The sequence below is a fragment of the Dipodomys merriami genome, unplaced genomic scaffold, assembly GCF_024711535.1.
Source record: "Dipodomys merriami isolate MVZ:Mamm:240054 unplaced genomic scaffold, mDipMer1.0.p SCAF_1, whole genome shotgun sequence".
Classification (NCBI taxonomy): Eukaryota; Metazoa; Chordata; class Mammalia; order Rodentia; family Heteromyidae; genus Dipodomys; species Dipodomys merriami.
In genome coordinates this window covers 139427238-139454625 of record NW_027202270.1, presented here as the reverse complement: position 1 = coordinate 139454625, position 27388 = coordinate 139427238, and the positions used below count along the sequence as shown (strand labels likewise).

The following is a 27388-nucleotide window of genomic DNA, read 5'->3' as shown; positions in this document are numbered from 1 at the left end:
TTACATCACTCTCTAGCTTTTATAAACTGAAATATCAGCATCAACTATTGAAAGAACAATAAGAATTGTTTTTCTACTACTCTTTAATGGTTTCTATTATTAACTCAAATAAGTTATAAAAACAATCTGGGGTTAAAGCCTTATGGAGAAAAGAAGCAGGGTAAACACTTTTGCATTTTCTAGTAAGATCAGGACAAGACAGGAAGAAACTTTCTACATTTAGTAACATTTATTTATGCATTCAGTATCAAGTACATAAGTGCAAATATCCAGAGTCCATAATTAAGTCCATTAGGAACTACAGAGAAAGTAATACAAATTGTAATAAAGTTAACATGCTGGTAACTTTTGAGTGACCATACATGTAAATCAGCCCGTCCATCCCATACAACAAAAGGACTGTGTGTTCATGTTGGGGTGTATTCATTTAATTAAGTTATACAAAACTGATTACCATCAACTGCTTTTTAAATTATATTTTTTATGTTGTATGTGTTGGAAAAGTGCTAAAACATCAGTCTACAATTCTATATAGTGTTATTAAAGATTAATCCAACCAGCAACCCAAGGACATATAAGCGATTTCCACTATTGCGTCAGTTCACTGGGCAGGAGAGGACTAGCTGCGGGTTAGAAGCTACAGAAGCATTGCAGAGAAGAAGAGGAGGAGGAGGGAGAGGAAGAGGAGGAGAACACCATAGAAGAAAAGATAACATGGGCTCTCACCATCATGCACTTTTTTGTTTTTTAGCAACACAAAATTAAAAACCACATCTAATACACTTTTCTCTATACTTTAGTGCTTGACACAAGTGACTCAAATATTCTAAGAGTACAGAACAGCCTAAAAACAGCTGTTTTAAGGTTTGCCTCTAAGAGTATGGTAACTGGGAGGGAAAAATGATCGATTTGCAGTAACGAGTCAAACGAGAGCGGTTACCACGGCAGACAACCCTGTTTATATTCTGTTCTTGCTGGGATGTCCATTTACTCAATGTGCCTTTTGGCTCCTGGGATTTTAGCCTGAATTCTAAAAAGAGAATGATAAAGAGGTTACCAGTGAGATCATTTTATGCATTCATTATGTTGCACTCATTAGCCAAGTGATCAAATAGCTTGATATGCTAAAAGCCATTATAATTCTTTTGTTTGTTTTGTGCAAATGCTGGGGCTTGAATTCAGGGCTTCATCCTCTTGATTGGCATTTTTACTCAAGGCTGCACTTTATCAACTGAGCAATGGCTTTTTTTTGCTGGTTAATTGGACATAAGAGTTTCACAGAATTTTCTGCCTGGACTGGTTTCAAATTACTGTCTTTCAATATCAGCCTTCAGAGCAGCTAGGATTAAAGTGTGAGTAACCAACACCCCACTGGTGTTATAGTTTTAAGTGTGTGTCTAAAAACTCTTCTACCAGGCAATAAAAAACAAGTGAAAATTGAATAATGAATGACTCAAGAATGTTGTGTTCTTTAGACTATAACTTTTTAGGTAGATAACTATATCAACTTTTTGCAGGGAGACTCTAGAAGCTAAGATATATCAAGGGTGCCACTGATCATGTAATTTGGGGCATTTCTACAAGAGACCAAAAGTACAGTAACCAGGAAAAGTAGCATACACAGAGTTGGTTCTGGATTAAAACAAAATAAACAAGTCTATGCCTATGTTCGCATTAGGCTCTGGTAGTTTATGCCTGTAGTCCTAGCAACTCATGATGCTGAGTCCTAGAATTTATGGACTAAAGCCAGCGTAAGGTAGGTGAGACTTGGTCTCCAAAATGACCAGCAAAAAGAGGGCTGGATGCTAGCTCAAGTAGAAGAGCTCCAGCTGAGTATACATGCCGAGTGATTGCATGACAGTACAACGTGCCTAATACTATAACAAATAAGATAATCAAATAATCCCACACAAACTTATGTGTGGTCCAACTGCCCTAGAACTGGAATTAAGAAAATTGTCTTAGACTAAGGTATGCTATTCATTCAGTAAATGAACATTTTTGGGCTTACATACTCATCTTTAACAAGTGGGTACAGATTAGATATTGCCATAGCTCCTAACATTCTGCAATGCTCACACTATGGTTGCATTACTGTAGGATGGGCTTGCACTTTCGAATTTGAAAGTATATGAGTCCATCAGGTAGATTTTAATCCTCTGGGCTGGGAACCCTTCCACGTTCTAGAATTCCAGGTTTAACCCAAGGGAGAAGGTACTTGCTTTCATGGAGTTTTTATTCTTGTAACAATTAAGCAGAGAGAAACAGACAAGAAAATTACACATGGTGACAAATGGTATAAAACAGAAGAAGGCAGTGTGATTGGAAGTTAGGGGCAGTATGGTAAAGTGAGTAGTGCTTACTTTAAATCCACTGATCTGTGAAATAGATGCCCAGAGGGCAGGCAGGAGTCACTAGACAAAGATCTGGAGGTTAGGGGCAAGAGGAGTAGAGGCTGGTGGGCTCCGTGTGTGGAGGGGACAGGCCTGTTAGGTAGGTAGTCACTGAATGGTATTAGAACTTGTGGGCTATGGTAAGGGGTTTAGATTCTCTCCTATGTAATGGCAAGCCATTGGCAAATAGATAGTGATAGTGAGTGTTTAAAAAAAATGGAGAAATAAGAGGAAGCAATTACAGAGGGATTCCAGTGTCAGATGAGCATGGTCAGGGTGATACGTTAGACATGAAAACAGCAGGTGACAAGTTTGGGATCTAGCTTGGAGATGGGGCCAGCTTGTTGATGGATTGAAAGCATGGATGAGGAGAAGAGAAAACAAAATTAAAAAGATTGTTTTTGGTGTGAGAAGCCAGGTGCATGATAAGGCCATTCATCAAGAAAGCAAGGATTGGGTGAAAAAGAGGTTCTGGCTGTGGAACTGCAAGAAGACTGCTTGTGAAAACTGAAATCCATGGACATATGAGAAAATACCCATTAGGCAAGTGCGTAGAATTGATGCTCCCTCAACAAGGCTAGAAATTTTACTTCTTTCGGTCTGTTGGGTTTTAGGATTTCTGTTTTTGAACAATGTTCCAGACTTGGGTCCTACCAAATTTTATTCTATACCATGCTGATATTTCTTAATATAAATATTCTTTATTTGTATAATCATTAGATGTTGATTATACTTGGGTCCAAGCTCATAATTTTAAGCATTTTTGAAATAACTTACAAGGAAAAACGTAAGGATCAACTTTGTATACATTTCAGGAGAGTACAGCAACCTCCTAGCAGAAGAACTTTGAAGTGTTTATCTTTTGGATTTTGTGTTTGTTATACATTTTTGAGCACTTAAACTCCCTCTCTGTATATTTGTTCACCAGCTAGGTCCAGCCACATAATTATCTGGTTACTAGATGAGTTTATGCTGACAAAGTCTAGTCTTTTGATGGCATGTATTTGTAGGTGAAGATGAGTTCAACTGTTGTTTAAAGCAAAACCTTGAGTAATATTTACAACATAAAAACTACCATGGTAGGTGGCAACAAGCCTAAAGATACCAAGTGAAAATTGAGGGGAAATAACTAAATTAGATGAGCATATTAGCTACAGATTTTTTTAAACTGAAGTGTTTACCTCCTAATATATTAGGTAGCTCAAAAAATATGGTCTGCTAAATACTCAGGTTTAAAAAGCACTAGTATCAGTTCAACAAACAAATATTTGTGGAATTAAATAATGTAATTAAAATATTTAGGTGACATAAATTTTAGTCATTTTGCAGTTCAGAAGTATCTTAATGCTTTAAAAACTGGTGTTATTGTTTAAAAATTGAAATGGTTTGCTAAACTAGTATTTTTTTCTATTTCAACTTACCTGTTTACTTAATTTTTCTAAACTAGTTGTCCCTTACACCTTATCTTGGATATGGGCCAGTCCTGAAGTAAGGCTTAATATTATTCATTCATTAAAGCTCACTCCTTATGACATCTGAAACAAGTCACTAAAGAATTAAGAATTTTGAAATTTATACTTACCTTCTGACCTAGTATGACACAGAGAGAAATGAATGTAAATCAAACTATTAGTTTACCATCTTGTTATAACACAGGGCTAATCCATTTGTGTGACTCCTTTTCATGAATTGCACTGTGAAACTTACTTTGCCACCACAGCATTTATGTGAGTCCTCACAAGTCCCAGATATTGGTCAATCTGTGCCTAGGAAGAGAAAGAAATCATGAGTACAGCCAAACACGATGAGGTCAAAATAGAGCAAGAATGCCTGACATGCACAGAACTTACCTGGTGCTTAACATAGACTACAGGTAGAGTGAACATTGAAACCACAGCTATGAGAAAAAAGAAAACACAGAATTAAAACTCTGAGAGTCGCCAACAAGAGTCAGCTTATAGACACATTCGGTATAATGTTGCAATATCATAATATTGTTGGAATAAGTAGCACTTTAGGTAAAAGATGATGGGGATGTATGTGAGAAAAACAAAAGAATGTTGAGTTCTCCACAGATACTGTGCTAGTAGTCCTAGAATGAAGGTGTTTGGTCCCCAACTGAGATGAAAATAAATCTCTTTCCATAACTGCAAACTGATACATAGTAGAAGCACATAAAATCAGATGTGATTCACAGGGAAAAAATGCCTTTAGACTTAAAAGTTCACTATTAATCATATATATAATATAATATATTTAATATAGTATATTGTTTAATTGAGCTATGATGGTAGGGGAAATGATCTATATTCCAGGATATCCAGCATTCATTCCTAGGAATATATCAAAGCAAGCTTACATATAATAGCTTGGGAAGCATATGCTCTCAGAGAAAATTAAAGAAGGCATGGCCCTGTCCCCTCCCCAGTCTGTTCTTACCCATGAGCAGCAGGGTCAGGCCATTGAAGAGAGCGCCAACGTAAGTCAGAAGCCACATCAGGACTGCAAACTAAAGGAGGAAAGAATGGTTAGGGCTCCTAAAAGCATTCCTGACAGATAAGAGTCTCATGTCATTGTCTTTTGTTTTAGATTGGGATCTAATTATTTTTTCTAGTTAGCATTACCTATTCATTTTTTTTCTAATTAGAATTTTAATTAGATTTTTTAAAGATTAGAGTAAAATACAGTAGGAAATGCATTTCAGTAAAACAATTTTCATAGGAAATGAAAGAGCATTAAGGAATTTAAAGACCATTATGGAATCATAGAAAGAGAATCTTCTCTAGTTCTCTTGGATTTTTTGGAATCACGTTATGTAAGATTTGAGGGGCTGATGATATAATAGTCTAGGCCCCGGTGTGTACGTGGGGTAGGGTGTATGGCCTGCAAACTATTCTTGATTTAATTTTGTATAGTCCCAAGAACTGAGAACAATTATTACATTTCTAAAGTCAAATAAAATAAAAAATGTTTTGTGACATGTGTAATGATGTTGAATTCCGTTTTTAGTATTCATCAGTAAAGTTTGATTGGGACACAGTCACAATCCTTCATTGACAGATGCTGTTTTTGTTGCTTTGTGCTTCATTGCCAAAGTTGGGTAGAGATGCTCTGGAGTTAAGACCCAAATATTTCTTCTCTAGCCTTTTACAAATAAAGGTGGCTGACTCCTGCTCCATAATTTTTTACATTTTACGAATAGAAACATTACCTTAAGAACACCACAGCACGTAGTTATTATCACTCTAGCTAAGTTATGACATAGTGAGTTCTTATTCTAGTGAAGTTCCTTGTGGATCAAGACCACATCGCTTAGTCTTTCCTCTGTTCTTCCAGGAACACTTACCAGGCAGTCTCTGGTACAGAGCTCCTAGAGAGCAGGAACATTCTCATAACCAGTCCCCCCAACCCTCCCCACCCTTTACCCTCACCCTACACTCTGATCATGGCCTTGCTGAGTCAGGATTCACCTACTTGAATTTCACATGTAACTTGAAGTGAGGCTCAAACATTCTGCTCAAAACTATCCGGTGGATTCAGTGAAAGTACCAGGATGAAGGCCTGGGTGGTCTGGATCCTCACTTCATGCTGGGATGGGCACGCTCCTGCCCTCCAGACAGTTCTGCCTTAGTGACTGGATCTGCTTACCACACACAAGGCTCTGAGTTTCATTCTCAGCACTGTAATCAAACAGGTGTCTCAGCCTAAAGACATCTAGAGGACTTACTATTTTAGGCGATTCAGAGTTTCTTTCAATGAGGAAGTGTGCAAAATTTTCACATTTCCCTGACTAGATTATTATTTTAAAATGAAATCTTGGTGAATTGGCTGAGAAATTGAAAATGGTTAAGGAAAGATACCACAGTGTGCTGTAAAAATGATAAAAATAGTTACTGTGTAACGTGGGTTTGGTCCAAGGCCTACCAATGACTACTGGGCCTCGGGTAAGTATCTTAACCTCTCTGGGATACAGTTTTGTTATCTGTAAAATAAGAGATTGGACTGCATGAACTTTGTGATGCATATAACTAGATGCTTTCTAAGTAGACTATAATCAACACTTGCTTTATAATCTCTGTGATGTGGCAGTTTACAATATTCTTCCTTTAGGGAAAGCAACCCAGGATTGCCATGCAAAGGGCTTAAACAACCATACTTTTAAGGAATCCACCAGGTCCTGGACAAGGAAGAGCCTTCGGAGTTCTTTCAGCGTGCTGTTCACATACAGCTGCAGGCAGTCTGTGTACTTCTGGACCTGCTCCTGGGACAGGGTGATCTCAAGCTCCAGGTAAGTCCTGTCAACAGATCATCCCCAGAGATGCATTAGAGGGCTGTACACGGGCGCCAGGCACATGCTCCAGGGACAATGAATAGCTTGTCTCCTGGATTATGGCAGCAGGGTGCAGGGTACCACACATGCCTACTTCTAGTGCATTGGGAACTTGGGATATTGCAATTCTTTCCTTCCACCAAAAGCAGCATTACAGAGGAAGCTGAGAGCGCAGAGAAAAACCAGTGCAAAAGAAACTTGTTCATTTCAATTGTCCACTCATGAGTGCATAGGGATGAATATCTTTAAGCTGTTGAACTATTTGCAAATTCTTGCTGCTAGTCATTGTTCCTCCCCAGACATCTAAGAATTCTTGTTTAAATTCTAGAACTTGGAAGTGGTGCTGTAGCTCAAGTGGTAGAGCGCTCGCCTTGAGCTGAAGAGCTGAGGGACAGTGCCCAGGCCCAGAGTTCAAGCTCCACGACCGACCAAAAAAAAAAAAAAATCCTAGAACTTCCAGGTTTATCCAGAGAGCAAAGAAAACTCAAATGATCTGCACCAGTGAAAATATTCCTTGGTTCTAGGGGATGGCGGTTTTAGTAATGGCATTTTCTATTTGTTCAAGCAGTTAAATTAGACTCACAGACAAGAAAATGCACAAAATACAAAAGATAAAAATAGGTGAAATCATCTAATGTATTCCTTTTCCTTGGTCATGCTCCTCCACCAAGGGCCAGCCTCCCTCATCTTTCCTGCCCTGTTCCACAGAATACTTAAGAGAGATTAAAGGGCTCTGGGAATTGTGATGAAAGAGTAGGCAGCATTTGGCTTAAGCTGTAGGAAGTTAAGACAGAATGCCTGTCCCTTCAATGATGAGTCAGTGCCTTTGGAGTTGACTAGGTTAAGGGGATAGAACACTTGGACTGAGATTAGTGGTCTTATAAAAGGGACCCCAGAGCGCTCTTTCTGCAAGTAAACCAGCTTTCATAACAGGGAGGCATATGTTTCTATTTACTGTGTGTGTGGGGGGGGAGGGTCCTGGAGCTTAGACTCAGAGCTGGGCATTGTCTCTGAGCTTTTTTGGTATATATTTTTATTGTAAAAATACCGTACAGAGGGATTGCAGTTACATGAGCAAGGTAATGAGTACATTTCCTGATGAGCATTGTTACCTCCTTCTTTGTTGTACCCCTAATATCCCTTCCCTCCCCACTCCCCCACCTCCTCCCTCCCTGCTGCCCCTCCCCCCCACCCCCACCCCCCACCAAAGTTGTAAAGTTTGTTTTTCAACAAGGCTCTCTCCACTTCTGGCTTTTTTGGAGTGGTTAATTGGAAATAAGAGTCTCAATAGACTTTTCTGCCCAGACTGGCAGATCCTCAGATCTCAGCCTCCTGAGTAGCTAGGATTACAGGCGTGAGTCACTGGCACACACCTGCACTTCTGTTCTTTAAGTCATCTAGTTTATGGTACTTTTTCAATGTCACCTGAACTGACTAAATGAGGGAATTTGTTTTAAATGGTATGACTTTTCTCTTCTTTAGAGAAAATACAAAATGATCAATTTTCCTAAATAGTGCATTCTGATGAAATAATATACCAAGTCAGACATTTCTTTTGCTAATAAAAATGACTTTACCAAAAGCAACCTTGATATTTTAAACTTGTCTCCTAAAGAATGATAAAGTACTTGAGCTCATTATAGATACATTCTTGTTCCTTTTTACTAGGTATTAGAAGAAATGAGCGGTGTAAGAGAAAAGTCCCCCATGTCATGTTTCAGCCTTGAAGGATAAGAGTGTAGCAGAAACACTGTAACAGGGATGGTGGGGCCTCAAATGGCTAAGGGCAGAGGCCAGGGGGGATGAATAAAGATAGGGATAGGTCACAGGTCATATAGGCCAGGACCATTAAAGGTAAATGTTTGTGCATGCCTTATTAGAAGTGAGAAGACTCCATGTCTCTGCTCTCCTAGCCTGTGAGATGGGAACTTACGTAGACAAGTTACTGTATATCCCAGATGACCCATTAACAGCATTAGAAGGACCGGTACATCCCTAAGGCAAGAAAGCCCAGACTATACCTGTATTCCACACTGAGGTCAGGACCCAGAGTCTGGGAAGGAAGGTCTGATGTGTAGCTTTTACCTCTTTGTCCACAAAGTCTCACAAACAGTCATCTTTATAACAGTCATCTCATAAACAGTCAGGCTTTGAGTCAGCTGACTAATGAAGCAGAGCTGGGGTGGATGCAGTGGTGGCACTGGTGAACTTTCTAGGGCTGGCCTAGAAAGTACTCTGCAGCATTGGCTACCTACCTCATCCAGGACTCAGAACTGTCCCTCAGTTACAAAAGATAAGGTCATGCAATGGGCCTGCAAGGATCTCAGGGGAGCTAGTGAGCAGGGGTGGGGGTGACACTGGCAGTAGGTGTTGCAAGTACCCAGGTTTACCATCTGGAGATGGAGGATAAACTGGGGGAACTAGGAGGAGGTAGCTGGCCAGGCTGCCATTGCTCTCTGACATACTACATGTGTCCTCTTAGTGGACTGCCCCTTAAAAGAAATTCTTTACTTCAATATCCATTCTGAACAGATTCCCCACATGAAAATGCAGAGAAGGAAGGGCACAGAATGAAACTGTTCATTAAGCTTGATCCTGCAGTGTTAAATTTCCAGAGATGGCGTGGAAATAATAGTCCGAGGCTCCACACTAGGTCCTGGCCACAGGACCTTATGTATGTATTGTAACTTCCTGGAACTTGAGTTTCTCATTGGTACATAGAGACTACAATGCCTGCCCTGCCTTCCTTTATAGCATTGGTTGGATTAAGTAATTGTTGGAATACTCTATAAATTATACAACATTATATACAGATGAGGGATGATGATTACTATTCATAATGAATTATAAAAACTCAATCCAGGGAGAAATATTAGGATGGTGATTTGATTTTTGTCACAGAAATCTACCAGCACTGTTAGATACTAATGGCAAGTGTTGGGGGGAGCCTCTAGAAGGTCTTCAGGATTCCAGAAAAATACCCTCAGGTGTATCTGTGGGCTAGGGAAGAGCCTAGGGCAGGCAGGCAGGCAGGGAGGCAGGGATGGAACACTCACTTGAAAGGGTGGCCTTCATCGGTTTTCTGTACAGCTTGTAAAACAGACTTGTAGATACGGAAGCTGATGGTGGCCGAGAGCGCAGCCAGGGCCAGGTAGGCGATGACGCTCACCACGCTGAACTGGGTCAGGGAGAAGAGCAGCAGCAGGAAGCTCCCAAACACAATCCCCGTCTGCTTGATGTCCCGCCAGTACAGCAGGTCAATAGCTGTGGAAGAGGACACATACACACACCTCATGAACCCTGCTTGTGCTAGAATGAGCTGCTGGTCATCTGCCCAGCTCTTGGGGCTGCGGGCTCCTACCAGGCACTGAGACTGCTAAACACAAAGCAGTGGACAGATGCCTATAGCAGCGATTTCCTTTGGGAAAGATGGAGGATACTTCTCCACGTTCACAGATAAGACTCCGTGGACAGCAGTGCTACAGAGGCATTGCTGTGGGCTACAGCATCTACACAGTGGCTGGAATTAGGTGAATTCAATACAGAAGACTATGTGAAGCCCCTGTGCTCTTCTTTTGGAGAATAGGGATTACGTTTGCACCCTGCCATCCTGGTGACAACTTTCTCAGTGGCAGCCTGTATGTAGATTCATACATCAGCACCCCTGCTGCTAAGAAGGGCAGAAACAATAAAAATAAGAGCTTTTATTTTTGCAGAGAGAGTGGTACCTTTGGAAGTATGAAGTCAATCTGTGGGACACCAGCTTTACAGATGCATATGATACAATCCATATTGTACACATTGGAATGAAGACATCACCCACCTCCTAAACTCCAGCAGACCTGAGCTGTGGTGTCAACTAATCCTGGGGTTGACATTTGCATTCAACTTTTGGGCAGCATGATTTGTTTACTTAAATTCTATGACTGAAAAAAATCTGGACTGCAAGTCTGAAAATTGACATTACATTTACATCATCTTTTTTCAACCTATAGCTGTGTTCAAAAGAATAAGGCCAGATGCAAGAGCATGGCTCAAATGATACGGCAGCTACCTAGCAAGCGTGAAACCTGGAATCCCAGTCCCATGAATCAATACATAAATATGGTGCCTAAGCCCTAAGTTCAAGCTCCATTACTAACAACAAAAATAAATAAATAAATAAACAATAGTATAGTGTTTCACACATGGTATAGAATAGAAATATTTTGAATATTTCAGTTGCTAAAAAAAAAAAGCACATGAGGCTTGCTGACAAAGCTCTGCAAACTTTTTTTTCCTTGCCAGTCCTGGGGCTTGAACTCTGGGCATGGGCACTATCCCGAGCTTCTTTTGCTCAAGCTGAGTGCTCTACCACTTGAACCACAGTGCCACTTCTGGCTTTTTTTGAGTAGTTTATTGGAGATAAGAGTCTCACAGAGTTTCCTGCCTGGGCTGGCTTTGAACCACGATCTTCAGATCTCAGCCTCCTGAGTAGCTAGGAGTATAGGCGTGAACCACCAGTGCCCAGCTGCAAATGTATTCTTTAATTTGGCAAATGACAAATGGTCTTTACACACTGTTATTTTCAATCAGGAAGAGAAAATGTTATTGTCAATCAGGAAGAAAAAAATCAGAAACAAATGTCCCATGTCATAACCAGATGTAAATCGCAGTAGCTTATACTGTAATTTCCTGTGCTCAGTACTGGAAGACAACTGGTTTACAAGATTAGATTCCAGTCACTTGTATGGGGTGAAGCAAATGGAAGTGATCAGGTAGGGGGAGCAGGACACAGCTCCTATCATTCATCTGAGTGCAACTGCTGAAAGAACAGTGCAGGCTGAGAATCTCTTGTCCAAATGCGTGGGAACAAACATGCTTTGCATTCTAGAACACTGTTTGGATTCTAGATTTGGGGGGGGGGATTCTGGCTTATTTACATCTACAGAAGAATAGATCTTGGAAACTGGACTCCAGTGCTAAACCTGAAACTCACTTCTGTTTTAAATACATCTTATACACATATGAAGGTAATTTGAGACAATATTTTAAAAGTAATTTTATGCATAAAACAGAGTATCACCATATGGATGTTTCCACTTGTGGTAGCATGCTGATGCTCTAAAAGTTATAGATTGTGGAACATTTTGTGTTTGTGAATTAAGAATGGTAACCTTCTATGGTTACCATGGCAACCTTCCAACCTTGTACCCTAGTGACAGTCCCAGGCTAAAGAGGTGACATGGAATAGGGCTAGAGCTAGGTGCTAACCCTCCTCATGCTGGCTGGCTACAATTCAGGGGCAGAGAAGCAAGGGACTCAACAATGGGCTCATGATGACCTCCCATTATGACACTGGAGAAGGAATTTACTCCCTATCCACTGGCCCAAGAGAAGTGGGAGAAGGAGCCCCACGGAAGCCTGGTCCCTCTTGGGGCTGAATGTAGGGGAAAGATACAGAGGCAACAAGCCAATCCTAGGCTAACTTTTTAGAGCAGCAGTATCTACCACAAAAGGAAGGAAGGAAGGAAGGAAGGAAGGAAGGAAGGAAGGAAGGAAGGAAGGAAGGAAGGAAGGAAGGAAGGAAGGAAGGAAGGAAGGAAGGAGAGAGGAAGGGAGGAAAGAGAGAGGGAGGGACAAAGGAAGGAAAGAAGGAAGGAAGAAAGGAAGGGAAAAAGAAGAAAGGAAGGAAGGAAGGGAGGTATCAAGGGAGGGAGGAAGCAAGGAAAGAAATATAGAAGGGAAGAAAGAAGGGAGGAAAGGAAGGAAAGAAAGAAAGAGAAAGAAAGGAAGGAAGGAAGAAGGAGGGAAAGAGAAAGAAAGGAAAGAAAAAAGAGAAAGAAAGAAAGGAGGGAAAGAAAAAAGAAAAGAAAGAAAGGAAGGAAGAAAGGAAGAAAGGAAGGAAGGAAGGAAGGAAGGAAGGAAAGAAGGAAGGAAGGAAGAAAAGAAGAAAGGAAAGAGACAGAAGCTAAGAATAACAGAATGACTTGCATCTGGTCTGGGCTGTCTTGGGTAGTCTGTGGACAGAGCAGTAAGTCACATTAGTTTTGTGTAGCGTTCTCCCCTAACAGTTCTATCAGTCCAGTTGCACAGACTGAGGAAGATTTCTACTTAGATTAACAAAAGAATGATTTTAAAACAATGGCCAGTGGATTCTAGGTAGTTTGTGACAGATACCCATTTACCCTCAATTCTTAAATGTTCAAAGCACTTCATACATGATCACATTTAAACCTCACACTAAACTCCATTAGGTCCAAGTGACAGGTGAGGAAGCTAAAAATTAAGAAAATTGTATCCTGACTAGGTATTACAAAGAACCAGAAAGCACTCCTAAATTGTTTGTTTTTCCCCAAAGAAAATAGTTGTCTGTCTCATGTGGTATGTTGAATAGAGCCTGGGTGCTATCCTTGAGCTTTTTCACTCAAGGCTAGAACTCTTCCACTTAGAACTACAGCTCCACTTCCAGTTTTCCAGTAGTTAATTGGAGATCCAAGTCTCGTGGCCTTTCCTGCCTGGAGTGACTTTGAACTGCGATTCTCAGATCTCAGCTTCTTGAGTAGCTAGGATTGCAGACATGAGCCACTAGCGTGTAGGAATTTTTTTTCTTGAAGTGAAAACAAAGGAATTATCAATAGTCGATCACTGGTTACCTAGTAAGCCCAGGAATCAAGCAATCACAAACATTGTTCCTTTTCTTAAAAAACTTAAGGCCTAGCTGAGATGACTGTGTGTTCATTTAAATAAACTCTGACTCAGTGTCAGAATATCTTGTGATGTGGGAGGTGGCAAACTTTTAAAATGAGGACCAAGCATGCCTAGGGTGGATAAAGGAAGAGGATGTGGGGTAGTTTGTAAATGTAGGGAACAATTTGTTAAGGAGATGAGGTGGATAAAAGGAAATATTATGAAGGGTTAGTTGACAAGAATGATGACTAATTAGCTGTGGGAGAAAGGAGGAAGAGTTAATTATGGGTAGAAGCAACATTTCAAAGCTGGATGATTGAGATATGAGCATCAGTGACAAAAATAGCAAGCTGAGGGTGAACTGGTTTGGGGGGGAAGATGGCACTTGTGTTTCAACCTCCAGATTCTGACATGAGCCTTGAAAGCAGGCCACTGTAACATAGCCTGTGGCAAGAGCAAGATAGGAGTCACCAAGGAGACAGACTGCCAATTAAACAGAAATCCCCTTTTTCAAAATTCTGTGAGGTTAAGTGACTCTTTTAAGTCTTTTAACTCAGTGGACTTGAGTTAAAACCAATCATATCAATTACACAGTGACATTCGGAAGAGTAAGCACAGCGGACCATTTGGAAATGTAAGCTGAAATTTGGTAAACAGGAGAATGTTTAGAGTTCGGTGTATTCTGGGTAGAAATAACGATTGAAGCCAAGGGAGGGCAAGGGGTACCATTTAGGATCAAGTCATAGAAAAGAATAAGTGGAACTATAGAAAAAAAGGGGGTGGGCAACCGCAGTGTCTAAGGGCACAGCATCTATGGTGATGGGAGTTCCCAGAAGAAAAGCAAAAGCTACCAAGTGGTATTCTGGAGAGAGCTGGGGGAGGGGGATGAGAGCCAAGAAAAGGCAGACCAGTGTATTTGCAGCTGGAAGGTCATTCACAGTTTGGCCGAGGGTGGTGTTGGGAGTCATGGGGTGGAAGCCCCATGTAAGTGGTTGGGAGAGGTTGTGCAAGTTCAAAGAATAGAGATGATTGTGAAGGAGCAGCACATGCAAACTCTTAGGGTGAGCAAAATCTGGGGACGTTGGTAGAAAGATGGATGGGGATTCTAGAGAGAGAAGATAATTGATTCAGCAAGATCTCAGAGAAGGCAGGACAAGATCTAATGTCTTTTCAAAGAATGGAGAAGAAAAGAGATGGGAGAGACTTTGGGGGAAGGTATAGGAGTGGCAATAGATATGTGTTAAGCTAAAAGTGTCCTGAGCTGCTGGGCACTGGTGGCTCACACCTGTAATCCTAGCTACTCAGGAGGCTGAGATCTGAGATCACAGTTCAAAGCCAGCCCAGGCAGGAATAGTCCATGAGACTCTGATCTCCAATTAGCCACCAGAAAACCAAAAGTGGCACTGTGGCTCAAGTGGTAGAGCACTCACCTTGAGCTGAAGAACTCAAGGATAGGACTCAGGCCCACAGATCAAGCCCCCAATCAACAACAACAACAAAAATGTTGCTTGAGCTAAGTTGCCTTGATTTTTTTTTTGGAGAGTAAGTCCTGAGGTCTTCCTGAGACTGAAATGGTCAGGGGTAGGCAGGAGTTGAAGATAGTAGGAAAAGATGAGGCCTGTGTTGTGCAATACCCTGGTAACAAGAGGCTGCTGAGCACTCAAAGTGGCGTGGTCCCAAATGAGACTTTCTGTGTCAACTACTATATTGGATTTCAAACTTAGTGTAAAAAATGTAAAACAGAATATCTCCTTAAATGCTTTTCTTTGTACTAATGAAAGGTGAATATTTCAGATATATTGGATTAAATAAAATACAAAAATCTATGTTGCCTCTTTTACTATTAAATATGGCAGACATTTTAGTAATATATGTGACTCACATCCTATTTCTATTGCCCAACAGGGATATAGAAAAATAGTAAGGATTCCCAAAAGGATGAATGAAATAAATGTCAAAAGTGGGTGTGGCTACAGTCAAGAATTGATAGTGTAGTCACTAGGGCTGGATTCTGGATGCTCTGATCAGCAGTAGAAGTAGAGTGTGAGCTCACCCGAGGAGCATAGCCAATGAAGCATACAATTCAAGAGGACAGAATCAAAATGAACAGGCCTGGGACTCAGGCTGGGAATGATGGTGGAGACAGCTGGGGACTGAGGCGGGTGTGAGTGATAAAGGGCTGTGGGTGATCAGAGCAAGCCTGTGGTCCACAGCTTTAACGTCAGAGTGGGAAGGCTGGGAGGTGACAACATTGTGATCAGAGCTGAGAATTTCCCTGTTCCAAATCTTCCAGGACATGCTGATTTTTCACATTTTAACCTTGCATTGGATGTTGTAAACCATTGTGGGAAGCTCTATGCTAGCTGCTATGGTGTGAATGTGGTTTGTCCACACTGGAAGTCACTTTGAATTTTAATCCCCTTTGTGAGGTATTGAGAAGGTAGAACTTAATCTAATCCTGGTGTTTAGAAGTGGGGTCTTTAGGAATGATCCAGATTAGATAAAGTCATCAGGGTAGAGCTTCACAGATGAATACGATAGCTTAGTGAGAACAGACCAGAGCACTTATATACAGAGTGCACAGGGAGGCATATCAAGGGGAAGTGAACCAAGAAAGGATCCAAAGACTGTAAAACTCATTTTCTCCAACCCAGCATCTCTTGCGCCATATGATGCCGTGTACCACCTTAGGATTCTGCCAGCAAAAGGCTGTCACCAGACGTGGGTTTCCAGAGTCATGAGCCAAGAAACCTTTCTTTAAAATGGTGACATTGTATTATTAGCCACAGACCACACTGGATCCAGAAAATGAGATATTTGAATAACAGTTTCCTTGGAACCCAAGTAAGAAAAATCGAAGTAACTAACTGCTGCAAATTAACCCCATTAGTCTCTGGGTACAATAAGCAATGTATAACTTTCCTCTCAAGGTCCTCCTCACTTAGAAAAACCAGGTAAGAACTTAAACAGCTGAGCATACATTTGCTATACCTGCTCTTTAGGGGCAGGTATATTACTCTATCACTCTGACAATTATAAAAATGAAAGCTACCTTGCTAAAAAACCAAGAGGCAATGCATTGATTTTGAAGTGCTACATCAGTGAATCCTATTAATCCTATCAATTTGATGAATGGGCTTGGTGATGTCCTCTTAGTCCTGATACCACAGATAAAAGAATAGTTTGCAGCCGACCTGGGACTGACTTAGAGCAGATTCAAAGGTAAACCTGACACATTGAAGACACTATTCAATGCCAAAACCACTGTTCTCCACATCCCTGGGATGTAATTAATAACAGAAGAGAAAAATAAGAAACATGATTCTAGGCTGGAATGAATAGCTAACTATGTCAAATTTCTGGATAGAATAGCTCTTTACTGCACTCCAAACTTGTTTTTGATTTGGGAGACTATTTTAGATACATTCAATTACATAACCCAATAGTGACTGCAGTATTTAGAATGTTTATTAAAAATGTATGAACTAAAAAGATATCAGTACAGCTACTTATATTTTATTTATGAGATAAAATGAGGTATAATTAAATAATATAAAATGGCAATATATTGTGCAGAGCTATCTGCATTATTGTGCCATTTTCTTAAATGTGTATTTATATCCTATCTTGGTCTAGAAAAGGTTTCAGGCAGCATTGTACAACTTGCTGTATGACAACTTAGTGCTACTTTTAAAATAAAAAGGCCAAGTGAATGTCACAGAAATACCATCATTTCACAAAAAGAAGAATTGACAAATGACACACTTGCTTTAAATTCGTCATGTAGTAGAACAAAACAAAGAGAACCATGAAGACAGAGAGTTGATGCTTTTTGTTTTTGTTTTTAAGAAAGGGTTTTATTGTGATAATCGCATACATGTGTATAGTTGGAGCACCCCTAAGTTATATTTTCATTAACTTTCTCGCCTTTTTAGTGTTTGGTGGGTTTGATTACATGCAATGTATGTACTTCAATCCTCTTCACCCCAAATATCCTTTCCTTTCCTCCTCCCTCTCCTACTGATTCCTCCCCTTTGGCATGAAAGTTTCATTATTATTGTTAGTATCGTCCTCACTATTTTATGTCTAGATTCTACAAATGAACACAAATGGAAGAATAATATCCCACAGTATGTATATATCATATTTTAAAATGAATTTAAAAGTCAAACTAAGACCATGATGATTCTTTGTATGAAGTGCTCTACCACTTTGAGCCACTCCTCAAGCCCTGAAATTATTTTTTGAACTAAGAAGATATAGAAAAGAAATGAGCTTCAATCATTCCAGTGTTTGCTTATTACAATGTAAATGTGATGCTCTTCCTCACATCAGTTCCCACTACATTTCAGATCTGCCACTCTACAATTTGGTGAGCAGGCTCTTGAACAGGGGAGATAAAAAATATGACCATGACTGAAGTTTGCTTATTGTGAAATGGTAGAGTTGCAGTAAGTTCTAAAAGCTAAAATCTGCTATGTTGGTACTTTTCATTTGTTCAAAATTAACAACGGTATTGGCAAAGAACTTGTAAATAATACAGGAATTACTTCCCCTTTTCCTTTTGGCAATATAAAAAATAAAGCATTCAATTATTGCACTTCATGAAATTAAAAACGTTGCTCAGATTTTACTTAAAGTTATAGTTCAAACATATTTTGGCAACAATCAAACAAAAAATCCTTTAATTCTAAGTTCTAAAATTCCTAACATTTTTTGCTAGTATTGGGGTTTGAATTCAAGGTCTCCCCATCAGCTAAGCTTGCTGGTGCTCTACCACTTAAGCCATTCATCCAGCCTGGTAGTTTGCTGATTAATTGGAGAAAGGATCGTAAGGACATTTCTTTCCCAGACTGGCTGTGTATTTTGATGATCCAGATCTCAGTTTCCTGAGTAACTAGGATTACAGGAATAAGCTATCAGCATATGGCCAATGTTTAAAAAATTTGAAATATATGCTATACATTTATAACGATTATAATTATCAAGGTTTTAAATCATTTCTTATTTGTAACCTAAGCAAAAGTTAGTTTTTTAAATAATCATTAATGACAACTTCTTAGCTTTTCAAATTGTCAGCTTAATAAATAGTCAGCTTGATTAGATTTCTCTGAATGGCTGCTTATATTTTCAAAAGAACAGGAAAGGTGTCTATGTATAAATAATGCATGAATCTTAATATTGTAAATATGCACACAATATCAAGAACAGGTTGAGAAGGATGGGAAGGTTTAGAGTCACATACGTTTAACTATTTTCAAAAAGGAATATGATATTCTGAAGGTCATACACTCCAGGACTTAAATAGATTTTGTTTTACTGGATCCAGTGGATTTTTAGAATTTAAATATATTATAACTAAATATGCAATTTACTTCATAATTGTGTTGCATCTAAAGATGCAAAATAACTGGGTGCAACATATCACTGCAAATATAGAGAGGAAAAAGACAATGAAGAGAAGGGAGAGATAGAAAAGAGATCTGAAAAATAAAGAAGGAAGTACTTGCTAGCTAGAGTGGAAAATTGCATATACAATCTATTTATATTTATCATAAAATATCAGAATTATATTTTGTTATCAGAATTATTGTTTTAATGAAATTATTATTCATTATATTAGTTCATGAAATCTGAAAGAAAGGAGAGATTTGAAGGTGTGTGTGTGTGTGTGTGTGTGTGTGTGTGTGTGTATCCTGAACCTTGAACTTAGGGCCTGGGCACTGTTCCTGAGCTTTTGGAATCAAGGCTGGTGCTCTACCACTTGAGACACAGCTCCATTTCTGGCTTTTTTGTAGTTGAGATACGTCTCTCTCAGGTTGTCTGCTAAGCTAGCTTCTAACTCTCACCCTCAGATCTCAGTCTCCTTGGAGCTAGGATGACAAGTGTGAGCCACTGGTGCCCACCTTGAAGATGTGATTTTTTTTTTGTGCCTAACAAAATTTTTGTTCAGATATTGAAATCGAGATTGAAAGGTTTTAGAAAAGCTGCAATACCAGTTATGATTTGATGTTACAATCATGCTGTAAAGAAAAATAGGCAGGGAGAAAAAAAACTTAAGGAAAGCATAAAATGTTCAAAAGTATTTTATAAAAAATTATAAATGGTAAAAATTATACATGATTTTTAAAACTATTTTTGTTAATTTCTAATTAATGTCCACATGTAACTTTTCAAACACATAAATATATTACCAACACTTCTGTCAATTTTTTTCACTTAGGTTAGGTCGTCTTCTAAGAAAAGTTAAATGCTATAGAATCTTCCTGTGAAGTCTAAAACTAAAACTAAAAGCTGATCTAACTTACTAGTTCATACGTCTTTCTCTTTATTTTAAGGAAAGCATAAAGTGTAAAGAAACGTGATTAAAAGGTGTTCTAACTTACTAGTTCAGACGTCTTTCTCTTAGTTTTAAGGAAGGCATAAATTGTAAAGTAACATGTGTCTGAAGTTTCACAGTTCTTTAAGTCTCATGTCAGCAACTTCCATCTGATTATTTTAAACTATCTTGAAGATCTATAAATCTTATTTATAAACATGATCTTTCATTGGCTACTCAGCCCACTGGCCTTAATTTTATAGTCTATTTTTTAATGGATGCAGCAACATATCAATGTATCTATCTATCTATCTATCTATCTATCTATCTATCTATCTATCTATGTAAATATGTCAAACAATATTAGGAAATATTAACTCTGGATGGTAGAATTTGGGGTGATTTGTGGCTTTCCTCTGAAATTTTCTTCATAAAAATAAAACTCATGATATGGATACATGATCTGTTTTAGGAAAAAAAATATATAGTCATTCCTGTCACAGACTGTGAAACATCCCTTTGTAAAGTTTTTCTTGGCAATGATAATAAATTTTGTAAAAGGCCTTCATTTTCCAGTGGAGTAAGTGAAGCATCTAAATATGCAATTAGCAAATTCGCTTTCCCATTGTATCTCACTGGAATCTACACAAAGGGAGATTTCAAATGCAATTTTACACTCATATTCCAAATGCAGCCTTATTTTAGATAAAATTATCAATTTTCCTTTATATGTGTGTGTAAAATTGTTTTTGCTGAATTCCCTTTTCAAATGACCAGCCTTTCTTGCAACAACTGTGGCTCATACAGCTCTGTGCTCTGTGTATTCTGGAAGGCTCAGCTCTTTAACAGGGATCTCAAAACAGCCTGGAGAGCCTTGATGTGTTTCCACAGAGCACTGTAGGCTAGCATGGAGTTTTCAAAATGTTTATTTTATATAAAAAATAATAAATGCTTTTAGGTTTGACCTCTGTGGCATGTGTTTCATCCTCCATCAATAGTTTCCATGCTGGGGGAGGCGTAACTTCAGAGCATGCCACCCACAGTAAAAGGGAGCTAAAGCTTATCCTTAGCCAAGCACAAAACAGGTACCCACCCTTCGTATTACTATAGATCCCACCAGGTGAATTCACACAGTGAAATCTGGAAAGAGTGACATTTGACTAGAGATGGAATTGTATGGATGAGGCTCTGATTCTTTCCCCCGGTACAATATTATTTGGACTTAGGTAGTGTGGTGGAATAAAATGTAGGATTAATGATTAGGCTGCTCTTATGTTCAGGACCCAGTTTCATCCTGGGCAAATTACCGATCAAAACCCTCCATTCCCTCCTGGATACTGAGTAATTTTATGGAGGCTAAATTAAGATAAGGTTTGTCACAGGAGTTTAGGACAGTAAGTGACACATAGCAACTATTTATAGAAATTTAGGATGGTGATTTGATGATCATGGTGATTATCATAGGTATCATATGAATTAGATAAGATTGTTGCCTCACTGCTGGATTTTGTTTTGTCTATAAAGAAGGAATCTATGTGAACATAACTCATTGATGATAAATGGGAGTCTACTTTCTGTCATTAAGCATGAATTACAATGTTGAAATGGCCAAACACTCTGGATAGGATGCCAAGCAAGTCAGCTTTTACTCTTTCAGTTACCATTTAGCACAGAACATTGACCAAGTCACTTGGTTTCTGATGGCTAAGAGTAAACCCGACATCTCAAACGAGATGTGTAGCAAAATCAAAGCTTGTGAACACAAGGGTCATTCAGCTCACACAAGCACCCTTACACAGATCACTCATATCTTTAGAAAAGTCCTGGAGGGAAAAGCAGTCCACTGCGGAAGCAGATGGCAGAACAGTGAGAAGTGTGGCCTCCAGCAATACTAGCTGAGTGCCTGGATAGAAACCTCAGCCATCACCTGGCACATGAGGATCACCAACCTTATACAGCACAGGACTTGAGAGGATTAGATGCAACAATGCAAGCAAATCACACAGCAAGAATGAGCCCGTACGATTAGTATTGTTCACTGCGATTATTATCTATGTGGTGCTTATTAAGTCATTGTTTTATCCCATTTCTTTTTCACTGAATAGAATGTGCTTTGATTTATTATTGATTGAGTGCTAGTAGTATAAATTTTTTTACTTAGAAGCAGAATCCTGGTACTTACTAGTCACTAGGTAGAAAATGATCTGTTCCCTCCTGTGGGGACAGGAGGGGAAACTGGGAGAAAGCCAGGGAAGGGAAGAGATGGTTCAAAAAGAATTGAGCTCATTACCTGATTCATGAAAGTATAAGCCCCCTGCACATCACCTCTACAATAACAATAATAATAAAATTAAAAATTAAATAAGAAACAGAATTTTCACAGGGTATCATAATGTAGACTTTAACTTCTCTTTAAATATGCTTTTTGTTTGTGTGTTTGGATATTTGGTTTGATTTTGTTGTTTTTGAGACAGGATCTCACTCTGTAGCCCACACTGGCCTTGAAGTCTCTATCTTCCTGCCTTAGCCTCCTGAGTGCTAAGATTACAGACATGCACTGCCATTAAACATTCTTGCCTATAGCCAAGATCATACATATTAATAAGGTTATACATAGTCCTTCTACATGCGCATTATAGATTTTATGATGCATAGTAATTCATCCTAACTGAATTCTGAATTGGCTATGATTTCCTATTTCCATGAAATATTTTAAAATATGGAGGAAACTTGAAGCATGCATTATTTATCTTTTCCCCCAAGCAAAACCTTCACTTCCTAATACTTCCAGGGGACATTCCTGACAATGCCGTGCTGACTTGTTTTAACTGTATTTATGGCTGACTCAGTCACACTCATGTCATTTGTGTACTGGACTTTTGCTGCCCTATGTGTTCAGCACACTAAAAATTATTACACCAGTGGCTTCAACCCTGGATCCATATTAAACTCACCTGAGGAATGTTAAACAAAAAATACAGATGCTCACTGGGCTCTATTGAATGAGGATCTCTCAGGGCGGGGCCCAGCATCCTTTGTGTGTTTTAAAGCTTCCCAGGGGATGCTAATGTGAAGCCAGGGTTAAGGACAACTGCTTTTAATGAAAGTGGCATAAAATGAAGAAGATGTGCATCTTATTGTAGGTTTAGATGAAAAGTTCTCACACTAGCCTGGAGGGAGAACATTTCTTACCACTTTTCTTTTGTGCAGATAAACCCACCCAGTCCGTTTGCACGATAATGGTTTTGTTCTTTCTGAGAAAAGGAAGTAAAGGGAAGACAACCAAAGGTCACTGCGTGTGACAGATCCTGAATGATCCTGAATGATCCTCTCGTGTAGCTGTGTTTGGAAAGAAACATGATGGACAATTGATGGCATTTTTGTGTTCATGTCTGATTATAAATGTCTATACATTTAAAAAAAGACAGAAAGTCAACTGAGGGAAAACACAAGATTATGATGAAACAATGCCCTGAATCTCACACAAATAAAACAGGAGAGCTGCCATCTTTTGGTATCTACTTTTGTTAAGAAGAGAAGAAACTCATAATCACAGTCTAACAGCCAGTCTTTATGTCCAACTAAACAATATTATATGAAGCCATAGTTACCAAGTATATTTCTATCTATCTATCTATCTATCTATCTATCTATCTATCTATCTATCTATCTATCTATCTATCTATCTATCTATCTATCTATCTATCTATCTGATGGTTCTAAACACATAATGAGAATACCGCAAAGCCTTTTCCGCAAAGCCTTTTTATCTTCAGCATATGCTATTGTCATCATTTCCTAAAATGATGCCTCTCAATTGGCATGTATTTCTTATTTATTGGCTTTTAAATTTATTGTCCATCTATTTTCTTTTGACAATCGCATTTCCAACAAACTCAGGCAATTTGAAGCAGCCTACTGTCTTTATGTCATTGACACCCAATGCCACATACAAGAAGCATGCTTTTAATTCGGAGGCTTGTGTTTACTTTTGCTTAAAAAAATTTCCAAGAAAATCTCCCACAGAAGCATTAAAAAAGCACTCATTTGTCTTATGATATAAAATTACGAGGGAAAAGATACCCAAGTGTTGTGTTTTTTTCTTTTCATGAACTACTACTCCAGGGTAATCTTGTTCCCCGGAGGGATGCTGCAGGTTACACCAAAAGCGCCTTCTTCAGAGACGAATTTATTACAGCTCAAAAGACACCTCCTTTACAAACACCCAGGTTACAACACGCATTTCATTCCTGCATCGTATCTCTTTCTCCTCCAGCAAGGTAAGGGAGGGAATTTCAATGTAACAAAGGAGAGAGATGGATATGTGAAGTATGAGGCTGAATAAAAATGGCTGAAAAGCAATCCAAGCGAGGCTGGAGGGTGGGCCACACCCAGTGCGAATATGGACAGTTTCAAAATAAATCTGTTATACTCCAGGGCTGCCTCCACTGTTTGGTTATTTCCCTCCATTTCCGCCACAGTAACCCGTCATTAATAAATAATATTCCCAGGTGATGGGGATGACAGACAAAAGCATAGGAATATTTCAGAGTGAAGCATTCTAATACGTAGCTACGCCATCATAGTTTCAGGATTTGGAGAGCCAGTCTGTCTTTCCAGTCTCCTTTGTGTGGCCACAAAAAACAACCCTGAGATGGGTGTGTCCCCTTAGAAAGCTGCACTGGAGCCCTCTCAGTGAATGGTTCTGCCAGGAAAGATTGCGATCTTTGGGCAGAAGTAAATGCACCGAGATGCTTGGAACAATAAGAAAGCACTTTAACTCTGGGGATGAGGAGAGATTAAACAAGTCCTGAAGGTTAACACCCAAAGAGCTCCCGCAGGAGGCAGAAGATGCACGATCTCCACTACCCGCGTTACACTATGAAAACAAAGGGTGCAGGAGGAGGTGTAAAAGAAAAGGGGGGGGGGAGAGGGGTAAGGGGAAAAAAATCAAACACCACCCACTTTGATTTTGAAATAACAGATTTACTCCCCCCCTCCCCCACAGAAAGCTCTCGGGTCTAAAGCATGCATGGGTCCCACAGGTGAAACGCTGCACAATGGACGGACGAGTCAGGTTCCCGGGGTTCGCGGGCGCCGCAGGCATGCACTACGGAAAGAAAGAGAATACCCTGACTTTTCCAGTTGCTCCACACACAGTCCATCTTGGTGGAATCGGCTGTGGCCTGCATGGTGCGGGCTTTGGGGGACTCGCCGTGGCTCTCCTCCGAGGCGCTGAGCTCGCACGCGGGCGTCGCTGGACCCGGCTGCAGCGGCTGGGTTCGTGGTAGCCTCGCGGCTGCAGACAGACTGAGGCTGCAGCGGGAGCGCGCGCGGCGGCGCGGGGCGGTGCGGGGCGGCGCGGGGCGGGCGGCAGGGCGCGGGCGCCGCAGTTCACGCGCCACCAGCGAATCAGCGCGGCGCGGCTCCGGAGCTGCCTGCGCGCGCGCGCGTGCGTGCGTGCGTGCGCGCGCGGGGATGCGGGCAGGGCTCCGTGCGCAGGGACGCGCGAGGGTGGGATGAGGCGCGGGCTGGGTCGCTTTAGACTTTGAGGATGCTCTGGTCCAGACAGTTGTGCGGAAAAGAGATCTAGGGCAAGAGCGTTAGTTAGAGGGTCCAGGGCTATTCCCGACGAGTATGGTACCAATTCTAGAAATGTCTTACCGACCCAAGAAACCTGTTGGGAGAGGCAGAGTCAGTGGCCTTGGAGTGTCAGGTCTGCAGCACAGTGTCCTCTAGTTGTCCCTTCGGATCGTTCTGTTCCTGATTCTTTAAAAAAAATGCTGGCCACAACGAAATTTGAATTGCTCAAGATCTTTCCAAAGAAAGTGCCAAATTCCCTCCCTCTTTTGGAATATTCCACAGTTATCCAAAAGCTTTATCGGCAAGCAACAGTCATGGGAGAGAGATCCTACAGCTTAGTGCCCTGGGGTGGTGCTCTGTTCCGGTTGAAAGAATCAATGTCACCATGTGGTACCTGTAGGTTCCAGAACCAGGGGATGCTGGCCACTGCAGACCCAGGGGACGCTGGCCACTGCAGACCCAGGGGACGCTGGCCACTGCAGACCCAGAGGACGCTGGTCACTGCAGACCCAGGGATGCTGGTCACTGCAGACCCAGGGGATGCTGGTCACTGCAGACCCAGGGGACGCTGGTCACTGCAGACCCAGGGGACGCTGGTCACTGCAGTGCCGGGCAGGGGCGATCAGGTGTGGGGACATGCAGACGGAAAATGCAGAAAGCAAAGGGCATTTTGTGTCTAGAACATCATCTTTGGGACTGGGCGCTGAAGGTGGTGGAGGTGGGTGGTGTGCACAGTTTTGTGTCATCTGAGAGAGGACGAATATTTTCCAGGGTTAGTCACAGATTTTAGGGGTCCCCAATGAAAATGAAAATGCCAAAGTAAGGAATGCCAGACTTTAGCATAAAATACTTGGTCTGAATATACACTAAGACTTGGGAGCCTGGGGACAGGGCCTACGTGTGTTTTGATGAGGAAAAGGTAGATAAAGGCAAAGAGAAAGAAATGTCACGTGGGCATGGTCTGGCTTGGGGTTCCGTGAGACAGGACAGAGCACGAAGCCAGAAGATGCCTAGGGGACCACAGAAGCCTATCAGAGGAAGAATTTCTAGGCACCAGAGACAAACTTGCTGCTTCATTTTGCTGTGGCCTGGCCTTACCCATGGCACAGGTTCCACGCACCTCCCCTTCCCCCCCTCCTCCCCCCCCCCAGTGGAGTTTCAAGATTTCTCCCCAGACACAGAGGTGTTCTTTCTTAGACTGAAACCTGCATTTATTTGCACAGACTGCCTGCGTGGCTTAACGATGGGAATCTCAATATTATGCTTGTTGACATAATGTATCTTTATTTTTTGTCGGTTGTGGGTCTTGAACTCAGGGCCTACACGCCATCCCTGAGCCTCTTTGTGCTCAAGGTTGGCGCTCTACCAATTGAGCCACAGCTCCACTTCCATTTTTTTGAGTGGTTAATTGGAGATAAGAGTCCCCAGAGGACTTTCCTGACCTGGCCAGCTTCGAAAAGTGATTCTCAGATCTCAGCCTCCTGAGTAGCTAGGATTACAAGCGTGAGCCACCAGAACCCGGCTGTATCATTCATTTTTACGAAGCATATAGACTTTAAAATACAATCTTTGGAATTATGCCTTTTCTTCTTAGGATACAAACTTCAAGAGAAACCAGCTGGGCCTCTCTGCATATCTTTATAATATGTCTGAAATAATTCTTAAGGAAGCTTAATAGATATGACTAGAGGAGGATGATTTTGGCACTTCTGGGCAGCTGCTATCTGCAACAAGAGGAGGGTGTCAGCATGATTACAAAGCACTCTTCAGAGCAGCCTCCTATAGAGACATTAATATTTATTCTATTCGTATCTTCTGCCGCCCCCCCCCACACACACTGGTTTTTTTCATTGTCATGGTTAATGTTGGGAATTCAGTCAGCAAGTTACTGAAAATATTGGTGCAGGATGATGAACCCATCATTACTTAATTCTCACATCATGGTAGAAGCTCAGCATGGAAAGGCTTGCTAGGTGAGCTGTTGCTGCTGCCCTGGCCACTTTTCAACTGGGGATCTTTGGAGCCTTGGCCACTAGGAGGCACTGGCAGTCCAATGATAGCTTTAACCTTCAGTTGTAGGTCCAGAAGGGGCCT

At 40.7% G+C, this 27388-nt stretch overlaps 1 protein-coding gene across 2 annotated transcripts in view; it reads right to left on the bottom strand.

Moving 5' to 3' along the window:
* Positions 1-207: 207 nt before the first annotated feature.
* Rtn1 (reticulon 1) overlaps positions 208-27388 on the bottom strand; it is a 213091-nt gene continuing 185910 nt past the window's right edge. The window contains exons 1-7 of one of the 2 annotated variants that reach the window (XM_070032467.1): positions 24843-25040; positions 9780-9987; positions 6550-6688; positions 4833-4902; positions 4244-4290; positions 4101-4159; positions 208-1030 (exon numbers count right to left, since the gene is read on the bottom strand). In XM_070032467.1, coding sequence (XP_069888568.1) covers positions 988-1030; positions 4101-4159; positions 4244-4290; positions 4833-4902; positions 6550-6688; positions 9780-9987; positions 24843-24903 — 627 coding nt within the window. In that variant the 5' untranslated portion in view covers positions 24904-25040 and the 3' untranslated portion in view covers positions 208-987. Of the gene's footprint in view, positions 1031-4100; positions 4160-4243; positions 4291-4832; positions 4903-6549; positions 6689-9779; positions 9988-24842; positions 25041-27388 lie in introns of those variants that run through there. The other variant, XM_070032457.1, reaches the window with a different exon arrangement.